This window comes from Python bivittatus, unplaced genomic scaffold (genome assembly GCF_059951505.1).
Source record: "Python bivittatus isolate LINGU-HERP-01145 unplaced genomic scaffold, Pbiv_v1 ctg000580_np1212, whole genome shotgun sequence".
Taxonomy (NCBI): domain Eukaryota; kingdom Metazoa; phylum Chordata; class Lepidosauria; order Squamata; family Pythonidae; genus Python; species Python bivittatus.
This window is the reverse complement of record NW_028277087.1, coordinates 3,096,840-3,116,627: the sequence shown is the minus strand read 5'-3', so window position 1 is coordinate 3,116,627 and position 19,788 is coordinate 3,096,840. Positions and strand designations below refer to the sequence as shown.

The 19,788-nt window shown below is 47.1% G+C and overlaps 1 protein-coding gene across 1 annotated transcript in view; it reads left to right on the top strand.

Moving 5' to 3' along the window:
• The window catches only part of LOC103064241 (transducin-like enhancer protein 1), a 49,892-nt gene that overhangs the window by 29,203 nt on the left and 901 nt on the right, over positions 1-19,788 (top strand). Inside the window, exons 10-20 of the mRNA XM_088149374.1 lie at positions 3,819-3,920; positions 5,306-5,350; positions 5,830-5,988; positions 10,166-10,298; positions 11,764-11,945; positions 12,034-12,113; positions 13,383-13,632; positions 14,265-14,512; positions 15,409-15,556; positions 16,536-16,686; positions 17,026-17,102. Coding sequence (XP_088005500.1) covers positions 3,819-3,920; positions 5,306-5,350; positions 5,830-5,988; positions 10,166-10,298; positions 11,764-11,945; positions 12,034-12,113; positions 13,383-13,632; positions 14,265-14,512; positions 15,409-15,556; positions 16,536-16,686; positions 17,026-17,102 — 1,575 coding nt within the window. The remainder of the gene's footprint in view (positions 1-3,818; positions 3,921-5,305; positions 5,351-5,829; positions 5,989-10,165; positions 10,299-11,763; positions 11,946-12,033; positions 12,114-13,382; positions 13,633-14,264; positions 14,513-15,408; positions 15,557-16,535; positions 16,687-17,025; positions 17,103-19,788) is intronic.

The window sequence follows — 19,788 nt, the reverse complement described above, 5'->3', positions numbered from 1 at the left end:
ATTTTAAGCCCTGGAGACCCAGCGAGGTTCCTTTCCCATCCGCCGAATACGATATCTGGGTTCTTGCTTAGCTCTTGGGTTGGTTTGCAAACTCTGAGGCTGGTTTTCTAATACAGGTGCTAGACTGGGTTGGTCAGAGTTCTGGATTAGGAAGCAAACAGGGCCTCTGTTGGATGAGACTGAAGTTAGGGGTGGTTGGCTCTGAGAAGATTGCAAAAGGCCAGCACTGTCTAAAGGCATGTCTTTCTAGCAGAAGTTGTGAGATATGCTGCCTTGAACCATGGAGGTTCTATAAGATCCCTAAGGATCATCGTTCCTGGTAGAATGGGTTCCTAAAACATGCTTGATCATAAACCACGCTTAGCAAAACACAGTTGCTGCGTTCACGTGACAGGATGCAGGCCAGCCAACCCTGTTACAGGTTTAATGGGATGGTTTGGTTCACACAGCATGCTTTTATGCTCAAAGATTCATACCTATATGGCTGGCTGGGGGTGGGGGGGCATAGTTTACAAGCCACACACAATCCCAGCCCCATTCTGCAGTCCCCCCCATTACTCTATTGAAATCTCATTTTATTTATTTTATTTATTATTAAATTTGTATGCTGCCCATCTCCCCCGATGGGTGACTCATTGGTGTTGGACAAATTAGGTTGCCAAACATCAATTTTTCAGATTTTTTTTTTATTCAAAATCCATGAGTCAAGACTCTGTTCCTAGTCTTTTTTTGGGGGGTGGGAGAGAAACCAGAATCTTTTCTGCAGCAAAATGTTAACTTTTAAAATGTGAGTTGTGACCTTCAACCCGATTGATGTCGAACGTGGTAGCGTAAAATGTTGTGATGCTCCAGGAAGTAGCACCAAGCAAAAATATAGCACTGCCTGTCACACATGAGGACTGTGTTCACAGATCCCCGTACTCAGATCACTGAAAGACACAGAGGCTATGCTCGTAAACCTTGCTAATTGTGGCTGGAATTAATCTTGGTTAGTTTTGTTGGGACCGAACAGGTTATGCGAAAGCAGCCATTGAATGAGCTGAAGTTTCAGCGTATGGTGCAAATACAGGTCGTCCTTGTTTAGCAACCACAATTGGGACTGGCAATTCAGTTGTTAAGTAAAGTGGTCATTAAGTGAAACCATGATTGTGCTTACAACCTTACTTCAGCTTTCCTTTGCTTTACAAACCTGCGAATGTCATAAATGCGAGGATTGGTTGTACAGTTACTGTTTCATCACTGTCATAACTCTGAACGGTCGCTGTACGAGGCAGTCGCTAAACAAGGGCGACCTGTACACTGTGCAGATATATTGCAGATCCTGGAAAAGAGGTGAACTGTATTCGTGGGATCATCGTAGTGCATGGAAACAGCCCCCTGCTTGCATCTGTGCGTCACACTTTTGCACGTGTTGGCCAATCCTAGACTTGTTCATCGTTTCCCTGTCACATGACAAGCCAGGAGAAACCATCCGTTGGCTTCATGACTGCAGAGGAGAGGGTGGCTTCAGGCGCCAGCTTCTTCTGTAGTATGTCCTTGACAGCGGTGGTGCTATCCATTGAGCGGGCTGCACTTCATTTCTTTGGAGGCAGCGAACACTCTTCTTCTGGATGCTGAAGCCTTTTTTTTTTTAAACCCACTTCATTAATGAAATACTGAAAGAATGAATGTGTGTGTGTGTGTTTTTAACAAATTTGTTGATGGAGCTGTGAAATGACGGACCTTTTTCTTGTTGAAGGAATTTTTTTAAGCTGGCTTTATTTCCAACCAGTTTATTCACAGGAGTCCAGCAGTTTAAGGCTGCATTTGCAAAAAGCTCTCCATCTTTCTTTTTCTCCCTTCCCTTCCTCATCCATTTACCTCCTTTCCTTTCCTTTCCTTTCCTTTCCTTTCCTTTCCTTTCCTTTCCTTTCCTTTCCTTTCCTTTCCTTTCCTTTCCTTTCCTTTCCTTTCCTTTCCTTTCCTTTCCCAGAATCTATATTAATCTTTTCTTCCTTCTCTCTGTCCAATCATCCACATTAACTTCTTCCCTTCTCTTCTTCATTCATTTCTTTCCTTTTCTTCTCCCCCCTTTCTTTCATTTTGCTTTTGACCCTGTCATAGTGGCATCCAGATTGCACCCTGGGTGTGTAGATGTCCTCCAAATACTCTCCTTCCTTCCTTCCTTCCTTCCTTCCTTCCTTCCTTCCTTCCTTCCTTCCTTCCTTCCTTCCTTCCTTCCTTCCTTCCTTCCTTCCTTCCTTCCTTCCTTCCTTCCTCTCTCTTTCACTCTCTTTTGCTTTCCCTGGTTTGTTACAACTACAATACCCAAATTGGGCTGAGATGTGCTAGGTGTGAATCTCCTGCTAAACATCCCCTTTATCTCTGAGAGGCTACCCTTTAGTCAAAAGTGACTTTTGAGGGAGAAGCAGTACATTTTAAACAGACCTTTCAAAGGTTTACAGATTGTTAAAAAGAAAAAAAAATAGTCTGATGCACAGTCCAGTCCTGTGCATTCCTAAGATCACTTGCTCCCAAGAAAGTGAGTATAGGATTGTACCTTTAACTCAGTGGAGCAATTCACTTGGCAAAGGTAGATTAATAAAACACAACTGCTAAAATGAGGGCTGAGTCTGCTGATCCACAATTAGCTTCATCCAGAATGTTCTGGGAATCCAGCCATAATGACCTCATGCCTCTAGTACAGTGTTTCTCAACTTTGGCCACTGTGTGGACTTCAACTCCCAGAATTCCCCAGCCAGCCATGCAGCTCACGGAGCAGAGGCGTAACGTGTTGTTCTAGAACAGTGATGGCGAACCTATGACCTGTGTGTCAAAGGTGACACACCACGACGTTTTGGGTGACAAAGTTCAGTTTTGCAAACTCTTAGATCGGTGTTTCTCAACCTTGGCCGCTTTAAGATGTATGGACTTCCGCTCCCAGAATTCCCCAGCCAGCCATGCTGGCTGGGGAATTCTGGGAGTTGAAGTCCACGCATCTTAAAGCGGCCAAGGTTGAGAAACACTGCTCTAGGACATTACTCTGGGACAAAGGACACTGCTACTATCCTGTCTCAAGAATCATAGAGTCGAAGGGGACAGTAAAGATCATCAAGTCCACCAACTGGCTATCCAGGCCTAAGCCAGCCCCCAGACATGGTTGTCTGGTCTCTCCCCAAGCCCCTTCCCGGACTGAAGAGGCCACCCCCTCCGAAGCCATTGGTTTCGTTGCCAGACAGCTCCCGTGTCAAGCCATCACCTAGCGTTCACCCAAGTCTCTCTTCTTTCAAAGCGATCGAGATGTATAGATGGCTCTCATTCTTGGCTCCTCTGCTAAATACCCCACAGATTTTCACAGCAGGTTAGGCTAGGCTTAAAACAGGGCAACGGACCCTTGGTGATTCTGTATGTTTTGGGAAAAAACGCTCACCGGCTTAGCGTGTTGTCTGAATCCTACCTGCCACGTGATCTGTGAACATAGCAGCTGTGTTTCATTCCTCTGGGTTTAGGGTCTTGCCTGGGCTGTTAATCCAGCCCACCCACCCAGCCCTGTTTAATCTTCCCATAACCCTTTCCTGAAAAATGGCCCAGGGAATCTGGATTCCACGGTGGTATTTGAGACCGCAGGTTTTGCACGTGGCTGCAGCAGCGTGGAATAACACGGAGCAGGTCTGTCCCCCTTGCAAATGCTTATTTCTTTAATGCAGCCTCCCCGAATGACTCCATTGATCTTTTCTGCCGCTTTGCTTTGCTTTAGGGGATTATTAAGTTTATTGCCCCTTCTGCCGCCGTGAGAAACAGTCCCAAACCTCACGTTCCTTTGGGTTTCTCTTCCCTAGAGCTCTCTAGTGCTATCCAATGGAGAAAGGATGCGGGCCATTTCGGATTACCTGAACAGCGGTAAAAAAAGGAAAACGGAAAAGGAGTACAACACAGACTACGTGAGTGGCTTCGTTTTTCGGAGTGGGACTGTTTGGGAACGGGAGTTGGGTGAAATCAGGCTGATTCCCTGCAACCCAAATTTGGGGGAAGTTGGTGATGGAGTAGGGTTGTGCTGTCAGTTGCTGAACTTTTGCTACAAAGATCTTTTTTTTTCCTCCCTTGGAAAACTTGTAGCTCGGATGAAAATACAGGTAGTCCTCATTTAGTGACTGCCTCGTTTAGCGACCATTCACAGTTACAGTGGTGATGAAAAAGTAACTTTGCGACCAATCCTCGCATTTACAACCTTCATGGGTCCGTAAAGCAAAGGAAGGTTGAAGTAAGATCATAAGCACAGTCACGGTTTCACTTAGCGACCACTTTGCTTACAACTGAGTTGCCGGTCCCAAATCGTGGTCGCTAAACGAAGACTACCTGTAGTATATTGTAGCTTCTGCACATGGTAGCTGGGGAATTCTGGGAGTTGCAGTCCACCCATCTTAAAGCGGCCAAGGTTGAGAAACCCTGTTCTAAACAACTGGAGGATGAGGAAGAGCAGAAGCAAAATAGGATTATGAGATTTTATTAATTGGATATACTCAGGCTTAAATATGGCACAACCAGGCTGTGCAGTTTTGTATTTTGTTTTACTTTGCAGGCTTGGGAGGAGGAGAAACTCTCTTTTTGGGGGTGGGGGGTCCTTTCAGAACTGCAATAGGTTGGATAATGGGGCCATTTTTATGGGGTCCGCCTCTGAAGAGGCAAAATTGATGCCTCTTAAGCCAGGCTCAAGGCACCCTTTTGAGTTCTTTAAAGTGGAGAAAATTGGCCTGTGCTCAAAGGAAGTCCTTTTCTAAGAATTTAAAGAGGGCTCGGTGAGACTTAAGACCCCCTTCTTGCTTGGTGAACCCCCCTTAGCAGCCCCAAACTTGGCTCTCTCTATTCCGGGGTGCTTAAAGACCTGCAAATGGGTTACTCCCCCTTTTTCCCCATGAAACGTGAGAACGGGGTTTTCCCGGAGCAAGTTCGTTTTCATTGCACTTCTGGACGTTTGGGAAGGGGACGTGTTTGTGAAGCTTTTCCTATTCCTTTTAAATCACTCCGTTAAGCCTTAGAGTTACGGGGTACAGATAAAGACTCACACAAACTACCCAAAGTAAAGAAAGAAAAAGAAAAGAGTGCAGAGGAAGAAAAGTAAAAAAAGGAAAAAGAGAAAAGAAGGAAAAAGTAGGAATGTTGCAAGGAAAAAGAAAAGGAGTTTCCTGTTCTTCTGCAGGCTGCTCCCTTAAACCATGGTTTCCCCTCCAGTGAGTGGAATGTCCCCTCGTTGGTTTGCACTGCGTCTTAGAGAGGCCACCGAGAAATAAATCTCTTTTTTCCCCCCTCTTTTTCGATTTCTTTTCAGGGGAGCGATGGGGAGAAGAGCGAGGACAACCTGGTGGTTGATGAGGTGCGTGGGATTAGCAAACATGCTGGGTGGGGGGAGATGTTCTCAAAAGGCTTTGGGTAGCCTTGATGGTTTGCAGAGCAGTGAAGCTGGGTGGGGGTCTTTTGGCACCCACAGGTGGTAGCAAGTGAACTTGGGGGGAGTTGGAAGGGAATGGGATCACACTGAAGCAACAGTGCATGGCTTAAAGAAATGTTTCTGAAACTTGGCAAGGTTAAGATGTGTGGACTTCAACTCCCAGAATTCCCCAGCCAGCTATGCTGGCTGGGGAATTCTGGGAGTTGAAGTCCACACGTTTTCAAGTTGCCAAGTTTGAAAAACACTGGGGTAAATAAAGAAACATTGGGGGGGGGACAGAAAACAGGGAGATGAGGAAGATTTAAGCCCACCCCAAGATAATTCTACTCCAAGACCCATATATGAAAGACAACATAAAAGATGGTTTGTTCTCTCTCTTTTTTCCTCTCTTGCCCCCACCCCAGGATCCTTCTTCCCCCCACAGCGTTCAGTCCTTCTCCTCCCGAGAAAATGGGGTCGATAAAGCCACTTTGCATAGGAAAGAGCTGGGGCATCACAGCCCCACTTCCATGGCATCTTCCAGCAGTGCCTCCCCGCCTCGTCCCGCCAAGGAACTGGCCGCGGTATGTAATGAGACGAGGGATGGGTTTCTAAGGTGTGCAAATGGGGATGGACTACAACCCCCATCATCCCCAGGCAGCTGCGCCAACAATGAGGGGTGCTGGGGGCTGTCATTCCGACAGCGTTCAATAGGCCCACCCTGGTTGGACATTGTTTTTATTTACTCCTGGTCCCATCCAGATGCTGTAGGACTACAACTCCCAGAAGGCCTTGCTGCCTGGGAAGGTTGGGAATGGCAGGATTAACACCTCAGGAGGGGCACTAGCTTGGAGAAGGTGCCTTTCCACTCCTGGATCTTCCACTGGATCCAAGTGAGGCCATTGAACCAACCAGTTGGTCGCACGACCAACTTATCCATTGGGCCCTACAGCAAGGCCCATGAAAACATTTTAATTGTTTTTTGTTTTTGGTTAATAAAAATGAAGTAGAAGTTATTTATTTCATGCCTTTTAATAAAACATTTATTCATTTTCGTGTCTAATAAAAAATGGGTGAGGAACGGACCCAGTTTGAGCATCAAACCAATGATCTAGGCCAGTGTTTCTCAACCTTGGCCACTTTAAGATATGTGGACTTCGACTCCCAGAATTCCCCAGCCAGGCTGGCTGGGGAATTCTGGGAGTCGAAGTCCACATATCTTAAAGTGGCCAAGGTTGAGAAACACTGATTTAGGCATAAGGGGAATACTAAAACTTAGTAACTTGGATACACAACAGACTTCATAATTAATCAGCCACAACTGATTATTGCAAGATAATACATATGTTATGTCCTGTTCCCTATTCCTCTGTTAAAAAAAAAATGAAGGAACTATTGAAAATCCTAGGAAATCCCATTTTTCATCCTATCGCTTTGATGGAGAGAGGGGCCCACGAAGGCAAAAGAGCCAAGGGCCCCCCCTCAAGTCATACTGCAGTCCTGGGTGGCGGGCGTGGCCAAGCAGCCTGGACGGCTCCTATTGGCTGAGCCGAGCATTCCAAGACCTGGAGGGCAGGAGCAAGAGGTCAGCCGCAGAATGTTCACCAACATTCTCCCCCAGCTGTTGCAAAACCCCTTTCGGAGGAGGAGGAGGGAGGCGGCAGCTGCTTCGGGCTCCTTGCAAAGAGGAAGGGATGTGGGTTTGTCACAACCCTCCCCTAACATCAGGGCTGGAGAGAGGCGTCCCTCAAATGGCTCCCTTGGGGCATGGAGGTTTTCTCCTTTTTTTTCCCAGATGTGCGAACAGCTGCAGGAAGGTTTTGGGGAAGCGGCCGCTGGATTTTCCACACTTGGAGAAAAGTTGGCCTTTTCCGCCTCCTTGCAACCCTCCCGGCCACCTCTCTCTCCCTCCGTCTGTGTGTGTGTGTCTGACAAGGGCCTGTTCTTCCAAAGCCTCAGCTTTGCTGCGGTGAGAATGGCCTTACCTGAATGTCCCCATTCTCGCTCGCTCTCTTTTTGCAACCGCACGAATAACTTTTACCGCACGTTTTTCCTCCCTCTGATTTTATCTGCCGTGCCTTACGACTAGCTGTAATTTCCTTTTTATGCATTTTGGTATAGCTCAGCCTTGTAGATCGGCCCCGCTCAGGAACCTCCAGCGTGGCCGGCAGGTTCATTGTTTTTAATCCTGCATCCTTGTTTTCAGATGGTGGGTTATTGAAATCTTTCAGAAAGAGGACCTTGCTTCCTTTGTCCCTTTAATCGTTCTTCGTTCTCTGCTCCCCTCTTTAAAGCCGTCTGGGAAGCTCTCATTCCCGTATCTAGCGGTGGGGAGTTCTGTAGGCTAACCTGGGTTTGCTGCCTATTTATTTATTTTTATTTATTTATCATATTCATACAGCCGCCCATCTCCCACAAAGTGACTCTGAGTCCACACCCTGGTATTGGGAAGGAAAAATTAATCCCCAGGTATAATTTTTATAAATAAGCTCAAATCCCCCAATTTGCTCTTTTTCAGCTTATTTTTCTTCCTCAACATGGTTACCGGTTTTTCTCTCTGCCCTTGCCAAGATCTTCCGTGGGGCTCTCAAAAGCCTTTGGACTACAATGCCAGGAGCCCTAAGCCCCAGCCCAAGCAGGCTAGGGCTCATGGGACGTGTAATCCAAATTATCCATCACACAAGTTTGCTTTTTTCTTTAAGATATCCCTCGGAGATCATCATCAATGGAGTTTGCCTGTCGCTTTACCAGTTTAAACTGAGAGGGGAGAAATATAGCAGGCAAAGTTCTAATAGAGCGTATGCAGAGTGTTTCCCTCAAGCACCTTGACCATTTCAAAATGGCCAAGCTCATTCACAGCTCTCTGAATCTCAAGCTTTATTTATAAAACCATATCCTATGAGGATGCAAGCTACATAGAACAGGGTTTCTCAACCTTGGCCACTTTAAGATGTGTGGACTTCAACTCCCAGAATTCCCCAGCCAGCAAGGCTGGCTGGGGAATTCTGGGAGTTGAAGTCCACACATCTTAAAGTGGCCAAGGTTGAGAAACACTGACATAGAAGATGAATGAAAATGCCTATCGGTACAAGCACCGTACAGTGTAAAAGTGAAATCATCAAAATGATTTTAAAATATACGTATAACATTCTTGGCACCCTGTCAGTCCTGGGAATGGGTAGACTCCCCCCCCCCCCCGCTTTAGGATTTTTTCTCTTTTTACCTTTTTCTGATGTTTTAATGCTTTTTAACAAATTTACAGGCATTGCTTTATTTTGGAGAAACACACTCCCCCCCCCCCCGGCTTTATGAGATAAATAAGTTGCAAAGCCAGATACGGTGATGTGGTAGGTATCTCTTTGCAGATAAATGTAGAATTGTATTGCGAGGATGAAAGCACAGGGCTGCCTCTTCGAGCACAACCTGGATTCAAGGTCACCTTCCAAAACAAAACCGTTTTCCTAGTTTCCCGAGATTCTTAGCAAGGATGTCTGGCAAAGAGATGTTTAAACATCCACGTTTCAACCATACTGGGTGACCACAGTTGTATGCAACGTTTTCAGTATGGCCACATCATCTTATCGACGTATATATTTATTAAACAGGTTTCTATCCTGCTGGAATCCAAAAACGCTCAGCAGCTTCCGTAGAGCAAATAACACCATTTAAAACATCCATGGTAGAATCTAAAAGCCCAATAGTCAACAATAGGAACAATAAGCAACATTCAACAAAAAATGCAGTAATGCCATCAGATATTTTATTGATTAAACGTACTATTGACAAATAATTAATTTGTCCAATATCATTGTGACGTGAGTCAGCTGTTAAAGATCTGACTGGGAGGGGCGAATGTGGGGAACTGTTCCCTCCTTTAATGTAGACTTAAACAAATATAAAGTCTTATCTCAGCACTGATTTTTGTATTTCATTGTTATCTGCGTTTTAGACTCTGTATTTTTGTTTTTAATCTCATTTATATAAGCGGTAGAGGCAAGCCAAGTTTTGATTGGCGTGGCATCGAAACTTTCTAAAATTGGCGTGGCACCTGAACTTTCTACACAAAATCAATTTGCAATAAAATAGCTGGGTTCTCTGGTCTTTTTAATAACCCGGAGGGGGCTGTGCAACCTTTTTGGGGTCAAGCACCCTGCAGCATAGGAGGGGCCAAGGCAAAAATAAACTGGATTTATTATTTAAATCAATATTGTTACTTAAAGAAATGTCCATTTCAATGCAGATGGGTGAGTTTACTAGGTGTTAGTATCATGGCTCACGTGCCATAATTTTTTCCAAGGGTAGGTTGACCTTTGAGAGCCCTTCAAACCGGGTTCCCATGGATTGTGAAATCCTGGTATTGAAGGGCACCTCAGAGTTCATCTACTCCAGCCATCCTGTTCCAGGAAGCAAAGTATTTTATGAAGAGCCCCTTTTTCAGAGCACCAAATTTGAACTGGCCAAGCAGAAATTCAAGGCAGTTCTGGGAAGTTGCACAAATGTGATCTAACTTGATCGTGCAGAGGGGTGGGAGACTTTGCAAAAAAACATTTATTGGTTCGTTCAGTCCATCCATTCTGAAGCTGCCCAACTCCAATGCACTCTGAGCGGTTCCCAATAATAAGAGTAACATAAAATCCCCAAAATGCAAAAAAAAAAAAAAAAAATGAACCGGAACAAATGCAAATCATTTGAGGATTGGGGTTGCCTGTGGAAAGCTGAGGTGTCAATTGTAAATAAGTAAGCAGATGCTGTGTTTTGCAGGTAGAGAAAGCAGTCACCCCTGGTTTGAAGTCTAGCACCCCGAATTCCCAAGGTGAAGGAGCAGTGCCTGGATCTTCCGGCAGCCTGTCCCAGTTCCGCCCAGGAGTAGCAAAGCAGACGGTGGAGTCACTCGGTAATGAGGATGGTGGAAAAGGGTGGGATGGAAATGGCAGAATTGTTGGGGGGGGGGAGATTGCAGATTCCAACTTTTCTTAGGGCCCGTATTAGGAAAATTAGCACACACGTGCTAGTTTTCTAACTGCGGGGGTGGGGTGGGGTTTTCCCCATGAAAAGTAAATACAAAATTAAGATCAGAGAAGTTTTTCCCCACCTCACACCCCCCACCCCATTTCTCTCTCTCTTTCCAGTTTTCTAAATGGTTTTTAAAAAATTAAGGTACGATTTCTTTGCAAAATCTAAGAAGCCAGAGTGAGTCATGAATAGTTATGGAGTCAGCAGTATAACAAATCTGTCAATAAACAGAAAGAGGGCAAACTTTCACAATACTCCTGGGTGAAGAAATGTACTTTTTTTGGCCAAAAAAAATCAGGAGGAATCGAATAGGACTTAGAAAAAAGTCAGAAAAGTTCCCTGTTGCTGCAACTCATTATGACTTTTCATAAAATTTCTGGGTTCCTTTTGATTTTTTTTGCCACATGGACTTACAGGGCTCTCTGCCTACAGTTTTCTTGGCATCGAATCGAGGAAGATGAATCTGTTACCCTTTTTGCAGAAGGTCCATTGTTTTAAAAACGCCCCGGGTCCGTCTAACGAACTTCTGCGCCTGTGACAAGGACTAGAAACTTAGAGCAATTCCCGTTGGGTTAGCAAAGAGGAGTTGAAAAGAGATTTGGGGGGTTAATTGGAGGGGGGGGAGAAAAGGATCTCTGGCAAGAAGGCAAGGGAGACATCACTGTAGGGCTGTTAAAGAGGCCATAAAAAAAATAAGAAAGTGGAGAACCAAGGTTATCTGAAGGAAGATGAAAGGACAGAGTTTTAAAGCGCCCCTGTCAATAAGCTCGTAAAAGTTACTGGCAGGCTAAAGTTGTTGGCCAGAATGTTAATTGGCTTGGAGTGTGAAACTGGCAGGTTATTCATTTTTTAAGGTTCAACAAGAGGGTGATGGGAAGAGAAAGGGAGAGTTAAACTGAAATGCAAGCCTACTTTTTAAGCCAGTGTTTCTCAACCTCAGCCACTTTGAGACGTGTGGACTTCAACTCCCAGAATTCCTGGCTGGGGGGATTCTGGGAGTTGAAGTCCACACGTCTTAAAGGTGCTGAGGCTGAGAAACCCTTTTTTAAGCTGAATTTGAAGCAGTTGGGAAGGTGAACGACGGTGTCCTGCAGGGATCTTTTGAACGCCTTGCCTTTTGAGTCTCTCTTTGGAGAACAGGGTGTGGTGGTGGTGGCTGTGTCGGAGAAGGGGGATGCTGGTTTAAGTCACCCCTTGACCAGGGAGCTTAGTAGGGAATCAACTTTCAGCCCAGGGAATTGTCATGGGGATAAAATAAAGGGAGGCTTTTGGGGTTTTCCGAAAAAGGACGTAGATGCCGCGTCTAAAGCTAAGGAACTAAAAGCTTGTTCTCTCTTTGGTTTTAGCTTTAAGCCTGCGGAATCCGCTCACCGTCCAGAGCTCCTATCAAGCCGCTTTCAACGTAGCCCACGTTTCAGTCAACGGCGACATGGTGGGCACCGGGGCATACGCCGGGCTGCACCTGGTTTCCCCCCAGCTGAACGGGGCGGCCGTTGTGGGGGCGAGCAGCTATGGGCGTTCCCCTCTGGTGAGTCTTTGGGGAGAAGCACCAGGGGATAGGGCAGGAGAAGGGGGGTCTTCCCTGGTTTTAACCAAAGTGCCTGCTCTCCTTCTAGGTAGCTTATGATCCTCATGTGCATTTGCGGGCTTCGGGCCTTTCTGCGGGGATGCAGGCAGGTGTGCCCTCAGCCAAACCGTAAGTGTGCGCAGGACGTCAGCATCAGGCATCTCTCGCATCAGCCGTGAAAGCAGGGGGTCCGAATCAAGGCCCCCCTCTCAGGGGCGGCGGTCCCGGACATTATGCAAGACAAAATTCCGAGCTTTTTCTTTTCTTTTCTTTTCTTTCCTTTGCATTTTTGAAAGAGTTTGAAGAGGCCTTTTTCAGAGGATGGAGCAACTGAGCTGATGTTTCCTGCTGGGGGGAAATTTAAGCAGGGGTTCTCAGAAGTTGCGGTCCTGTGACTCCCTAAAAGGATAAAGCAAATTGGTGTGAAAGCCCCCCTCCCCCGGCTTTCATGAATAAAATGAATGATTTCCTTGGGGTTAGGCTTGAGCAAGAAATAAAAATTCCATTTTTAAAAATTAATTTTAAACGGCGTATCTAATAAAACAAGGAGAGAAACGAACCACAACATTGTGAACTGTTGGTGGGATACAAACTGAGTAAATAAGCTCTGTTTATTCATTCTGTTTATATAGTGCTGGACTCAAAAAAAACCAAAAACCGACTCTCAGCAGTTTACACCATAAAACGTAAAAGCATGTTAAAAACACAAAACCCCCATAAAACCATAAGGAAAAAAGATGACCATTTACTCCCCAAAGGCCCTCTTAGAAAACAAATCTGTTTCTCTAGAAATATACAAACCACCCCATTAAACCGTGAAAGCGTATTTTGACTGGGAAAAACGAGTTTGCTTACTTCTGAGTAATTCCTGAAATCTGGGTTTCATTCTGAAGACAGCCACTCTCGTTCACCAGACGCAAGGGGGGAAAAGAGAGTAGGTGTTTCCTTGCCTGAAACCAGCTTCTGTTAAACTGCTCTTATGCTGTAGGGGGGGTTTTTTGAGGGGGGGAGAATAGGACGTTGATGGGTTGCTGGCCATGCAAATGGACGTGAAGGGAGGGAGGCTGTTGGGAGACTGCAAGAGTGATAGCTTCAATTTTGGACAGGGTGCCAGGAAGCAATAGAAATGAAAGGTTTTGGAGTTCCGTAGGGGGAAAAGCAAGCATTTTAGCCAAGAGACAGAAATAGCAAGACTTAAATATCAAAAGAGCTGGATAGCAGAGCCAAAGGTTGGGAGAGGCTTCAAAGAGCATGGTTGAATATCAGATGAGGAGCCTACCATCTTCCAGATGTTGCTAGATTCCAGCTGCCACCCCACACCTGGACAGCCTTTGCCCCAGGGCCCTGTAAGAGGTCATCTATAAGCCTCTGTTTTGCTCTGTCTGCCCTCCCGCCCAGGGCCTACTCCTTCCACGTAAGCGCCGACGGACAGATGCAGCCGGTGCCCTTCCCGCCCGACGCCCTGATCGGTTCCGGCATCCCGCGCCACGCCCGCCAGCTGCACACGCTGACCCACGGCGAGGTGGTCTGCGCTGTCACCATCAGCAATTCCACCCAGCACGTCTACACGGGGGGGAAAGGCTGTGTCAAGGTGTGGGACGTGGGGCAGCCTGGCACCAAGACCCCCGTGGCCCAGCTTGATTGCCTGGTACGTGAAGAGGGAGCCTCCCTGTGCGTTCGGGGGCAACCTCTCCCAACCAGCCCCCCCAAACTGTTGGGTTGAACCTAGATTGGATTTTATAATTTTCCTTCTCCAGTTCTTTATTTCTCTTCCCTCTTTCTCCTGTCTGTTTCCCTTCCCCATCTTTCCATCCTACCTTCCTCACCTTTCCTCTCCCCCATTTCATTTCATTTCCTTCCTTCCTAACTAACTAATTAACTAAGTGATACAGGTCTCTTTCCCCTCTACATTTGATAAAAACAGCAGCCAACTGGAAGGAAACCCCCCCCCCCACGCCGTCCCCCAGCTATTTCCCTAGCTCTAAATCTCTCTGGGCGATGCTAATCCTCCCCAGAAACAGTTATGGTGGTTTATAGCATCAATTCTTCACACCGAGATCCAGATTTAAGAGTTGGGCTCTCTTATTTTATGGTTCTCCTCCCTTTCCTAGTGCTTTTAACCCTCACCAAAGGGGCTAGGAACTTTTTTTTTCTTTAATCTCCTTGAATGCTCATGAAGGAGGATTTGAATCTTTCCCAGGGGGCAGATTTGTGGGTCCCCCCACTGGGTACGGAGACAACCGTCACTCCCCCTCCCTTATTTTCTCCTTTCTCCCTGAGAACCGGGACAACTACATCCGATCCTGTAAGCTCCTCCCGGACGGCCACAGCCTCATCGTCGGAGGGGAGGCCAGCACTTTGTCCATCTGGGACCTGGCGGCCCCCACCCCCCGGATCAAGGCAGAGCTGACCTCGTCCGCCCCCGCCTGCTACGCCCTGGCCATCAGCCCCGACGCCAAAGTCTGCTTCTCCTGCTGCAGCGACGGCAACATCGTGGTGTGGGATCTGCAGAACCAGACGCTGGTCCGGTAAGAGCCGTCGCCCAGGCCGGAGGAGAGTGGCTGGCATGAGCGGTTAGCGCTAGGGAGTTGCCAACTCCCTCCTCTGTTGGCCACGGAGCGTGCCAGTTGCTCCCCATCTCACCTTTGGTGCCCACCGAAAACCAGCAGTGCAGAGGTTTAATAGAAAATTTAATATTTCAGTTAAACCAAAGGTTTAATTGAACTCTTTCAATGTTTCTATTGCATTAAAGAAAAGAGAATACAACTGACCAGAAGGCTGGTTCTAGACACACAAAAAACCAAAAGGATGTCAGTTATTTATAAGGTGTCTCCTCTATTGTGGATTTCTTTCCCATCCTTTGCAAGCTGTGGAGATAGGAAATCCAGGGGAACCGGTTTCCTGATGCCCCGGTTTGGGTATTTCTAGCAGGCATTGCTTTAAATGCATTCAAGCACGCTTTCCTATCCATAAGGGCTAGGAACTTGTATGACTTGGTAAATGAGTTGCTGAGTATAATTCGTCATTCATGGAATGTGAACATTTTTTTTTTTGTCTATGATTCTCCACCTCCTCTTCCTCCTCCTCTTCTCTTCTTCCTCATATGCTTCTTTTTTCCCTCTTTCTCCTCCTCCTTTTCCTTTTCCTCTTCCTCCTCCTCCTCTTCTTTCTTTGGCTCTCCCTTCTTCCTTTTCCTCTTCCTCCTATCCCTCTTCCTCCTCCTCTTCTTCCTCCTATGCTGCTTCTCTTCCTCTTCCTCCTCCTCCTCCTCCTCTTCTCTTGCTGCCTCCTCCTCTTCTTCCTTTTCCTCCTCCCTGTCTTCCTATTCTTCTCTTCCTGCTCCTATTCTTCTCTCCTTTTCCTCTTCCTCCTCTCCTCTCCTCCTCTTCTTCGTCTTCTCCCCCTCCTCCTCCTGATCCTCCAGGCAGTTCCAGGGTCACACGGATGGGGCGAGTTGCATCGACATCTCCAACGATGGCACCAAACTCTGGACAGGGGGCTTGGACAACACCGTGCGGTGCTGGGACCTGCGCGAGGGCCGGCAGCTGCAGCAGCATGACTTCAGCTCCCAGGTCAGCTGGGGAAGGGGCGGAGACTTTTGACGGATGGCCGGTGGGTGGGTGGGGTCTCCAGCAGCAACCCATCAGCGCCGAGAAGGGGCGGGATCATGGCACACCTGTGTTGGGGAGGCTGGTGGCGATTACAGGCGGTTACCAGCTTGGAGAGTCAGGAAGGGTGGCCCTGTTACGTTGGTGCAGCCCTGGGGGGCTTGTATTTTATGCTCCAAGGTCTCTAAACATGAGGAGAGCCTGCAGCCTTCCTCCAGCTTTCGATAGCCTTATTCCCTGTGGATTTGTCTAATCACCTGCTGCACTTATGGACATCCTGCTACGTCTAGTGGCAGGGAGTTTGGTGGGTTCATGATGCCCGAGGAGAGGACTTCCTGTTGGCTGTTCAAAGTCTCCGTCTGGTTGCATGACCCCAGATTCAGGGGTTCCAGCTGACTGAGACAGGCACCCCTGTTCTTTTCTTCACATCAGGCCTAATTGTGAAAACTGTCACCGTAACCTTTCCCAACCTGCTCTGGGACTACGGTTCCCAGAATTCCCTGATATCATGGCCAAGGGCCTTTCTTGAATAAATCTGAAAGGCTGGGCTATCAACATTCTTCCTTTCCAGAGCCAAGTTGTACTGATTTTCAGGAGACCCCTAGCAGCTAAATCTCGTCTTCTCCAAAAAATAAGCAGATAAGCAGATCCTATTTGGATCAGATCACTAGCATTAGAGCTGGGGGTGGGGTTTTGCCCTTTTCTCCTGATTATTACCAAAAAGGAAAATGAACTGTACATTGGGTTACGAAATCAGCCCATGCTCCATTAGCAATTTCATCCTGCCCCTTTTCAGGTTTCTCTGTGATTGCAACCTCCCATGCCTTTGCCCATCATGAGGACTAGAAACTTCGGGTGTGAATTTGGGGCCACCTCCTATGGCCACCGCCGTTTCCTCTGCTTTGCTTGAAACTGCCCCATCAATTTCTTCCTTTCTTTCCAGATCTTCTCCCTGGGTTACTGCCCCACGGGAGAGTGGCTGGCGGTCGGGATGGAGAGCAGCAACGTGGAAATCCTCCACGTGACGAAATCTGAAAAGTACCAGCTCCACCTTCACGAGAGCTGCGTCCTCTCCCTGAAATTTGCTTCCTGTGGTAGGTGTGACTCCTTGGAGGGGCTCCCAGGGTTCACCCTTCATTTGCCTGTTTCTGCATAAGGATGCTCTAACTCCATGTTTCTCAAACTTGGCCACTTTAAGATGTGTGGACTTCAACTCCCGCTGGGGAGTTCTGGGAGTTGAAGTCCACATATCTTAAAGTGGCCAAGTTTGAGAAACATTGCTCTAACTGGTGGACCTTCATGGCGCATTCCCCTAGGTGTGCAGAAACTTTGAATCAAAAAACAATTGCCCCGACAGGTGACAGCCCTGACAGGTGAGCAAGATCAGACCTTGAAAAGACCCATAGGCTTGCCTCCACTTATCTCATTTACAGGGAAATGGTTTGTCAGTACGGGGAAGGACAATCTGCTAAATGCCTGGAGGACACCTTACGGAGCCAGCATATTCCAGGTAAGGATGAATCCTGCTTCCCAAGTGAGGCAAAGCTATAACCCGTTCGTTGTTTATCTTCCGGATTTTATCCTGCAGATTGGAACGTGGGAGGGCTGCGTCACTGTGCATGAAAGCCTGTTCTGTAGATGTGACGGTCATATTTGTTGATTAGGAAAATGCTCAACTTCCAAGGACTTTTACACTATAGACAGCTAGAACAATAAAGAACAAAGAGTCCATAAAAAGAAAGCTGGATCTTACAGGGGCTCCCCAACCACCTGACCTCAGGGCCTGGGAGAATAGCCAGGTTTTCAGGGCCTTCTGGAACATCATCAAGAGCTCCATGGATTTGGAGTGGGGTGTTCAAAGAGAGCTGTCTGTCTGTCTCCTACAAAACACCTGTTTCAAATGCTCTGCCCAGCCCTACTGTTTTTGCAGCGCTTTCACAGAAGTTTGTTAGGGTTTCTTGCACAAACTCCGGTGGCTGTTTTGGGGATGGGATGATGGTCATCATTTGTGTAAAATCAGATTGTTTCAGAGACTGCGGGAATGTCAGCTTGCCAGTCTCTTAAGCTAGTGGTGAATTGCTGGGACCTCTTCTGACGCCCTCGATCCATTTACTCGAATTATTCAAGGCGGTAAAAGAACAAAAAGGATTGCAAAGAGGCCTAAAAGGAATTGTTCCGCATCCCGCAAAAAAGCACAGCCGCCTTCAAGTCGAGCTCAGGACCTGATGTTCTCACTAATTGTGGTCTGAGCTGATATTGACCGGTCAGGAAAGAGATCTTGATATTGTGGTAAATACTATGATAATGTGTAGTAGAGAACTCGGTGGAAAGTGAAAGCAAGTTAACCCTGTGTCTGGGAAGGAAGGAAGAATTCTCTACTAGAAATATTTAGAAAATAATTTTAAAAACATCTTTATATAAATCTTCATTGGGATGGAATACTACGTGGGATTGTCTCTAAATCAGAGAAGATATTGCAGAACTGGAAAAGATCCAAAATATAATAATAATAACAACAACCCCAGACTGAACCACAGTTGATAAGAAAGACAAAAGAGTCTGCAGAGCGGACGTTGCAATAGCTGGAGACGGCAGAAGAGAAGAGGAAGAACTGGAGAAAATCACAAGATATAAAGAGCTGCAAACAGAAGTAGGACGACTGTGGCAAAAGAAAGCCAAGAGAGTCCCAATAGCCATAGGCGCCGTGGGTGCCATCCCAAAACATCTGGAGCACCCTTGAAGACCCTCGGCATTGACAAAATCACCGCCAGTCTGTTGCAAAAAGCAGCTTCACTTGGAACAGCTTCCATCCTGTGACGATCCCTTCAACCCCATCAGACACCAACATCTGCCTATCCCAGGTCCTTGGGAAGGACTCGATCGGCGGACCAAAATGCCAAATCCAGTCTGAACATCTGGCTGGCTGTACAACCGACCCTAATAATAATCTTAGCCTTTAGGAAAGGATACAGTGCCTGGGTGCTTTTAGCTTGGAGCAAAAATGGATAAGGGGAGGTGTAATTTTGATATTCAAAATCACAGATGTCACAAAAATCCGGTTGGAGCAACATTTTTGTCATTTGCTCACAAAACTCGGGGGGGGGCGGTTGTTAATCCATTCAAACTAAATGCAGGGAGATTCAGGAGTAATAAAAGGAAATCTTTATTTACCCAAGGCAGAGGGGAACTGGGTTTTGCTGCTGTCTGGTGCGGGAAGGGCTGTTAGCTTAGCCCATGTTTAACCCCAGGCAGAAGAATGCTCGGATCAGCTGGTGGGGCTTCGCTATCCCGTTTGTGCCTGTGACTCCTTGTAAGCCACCCAGAGTCGCTTGTGTGAGATGGGCAGCGGTACAAATCAAAGAAATACATAAATGCAGCAAGTACATCATGATCTGACACAGGAAGGTGGAATAGATGTGGCTGTGGTTGGCTTGATCCGGCTTAAGAGCTTTACTTAACGTTCATAACAGTCCGGGACGGTAGACGTTGGAGTTCTGCAACAGGTGGAAGGCCACGGTGTCCTCCCTTTGAGCTAAATAAATATTCGCTAGCAATTGGAGCTTAACTGGGTTCTCACTAGGGCTGGGTAGCACCTTGGCTCTGATCTCCAAAAGCTGCTTTCGGATTTGCAGGGGCACGAACGGCGCGCCAGCCTGCAGCCCGTTTTGAAAGCTGTCGCAACTTTAGCGGCTGGAGAGAGCTGTGGGTCTAAAGCCCCGCGGAGAAGGTTGATTGACTGTCCCCATTTCCACCCCGTCAAAACCCAGAGACTCTTGGCGGCTTACGTAGATCATAAAACCAAGTCAATCAGCCGCAGTATAACATCCATAAAACCGCAGAACCGCACACCTCACACAGAAAGCTATGAACATTAAAAATAGAAGGTGAGGATGATAAATCTGGAAAGCCGCTCCGTCTTGAAAAGCTGCTGGAATGGGAACAGGGAGGGGGCTGTTGCACAGCATCGGGGCCAGCGTGGAAAAGCAGCTTCAGCCGCCCAGAACTCTGGCTGGAGTACACGGTGCTGCAGATCTCCCGGCACCAAGCCGTAAAGACCTTTATAGATGGAAATCAGCACCTTAAATTGGATCCGGGAACCGAGGCGGGGGCCACAGAACCGAAGCTGTACGCCGGAAAGTACGTGGGTGGCTGCATTTTGGACTGATCATTGTTTCTGTGTGGTTTTTAAGAGCGGT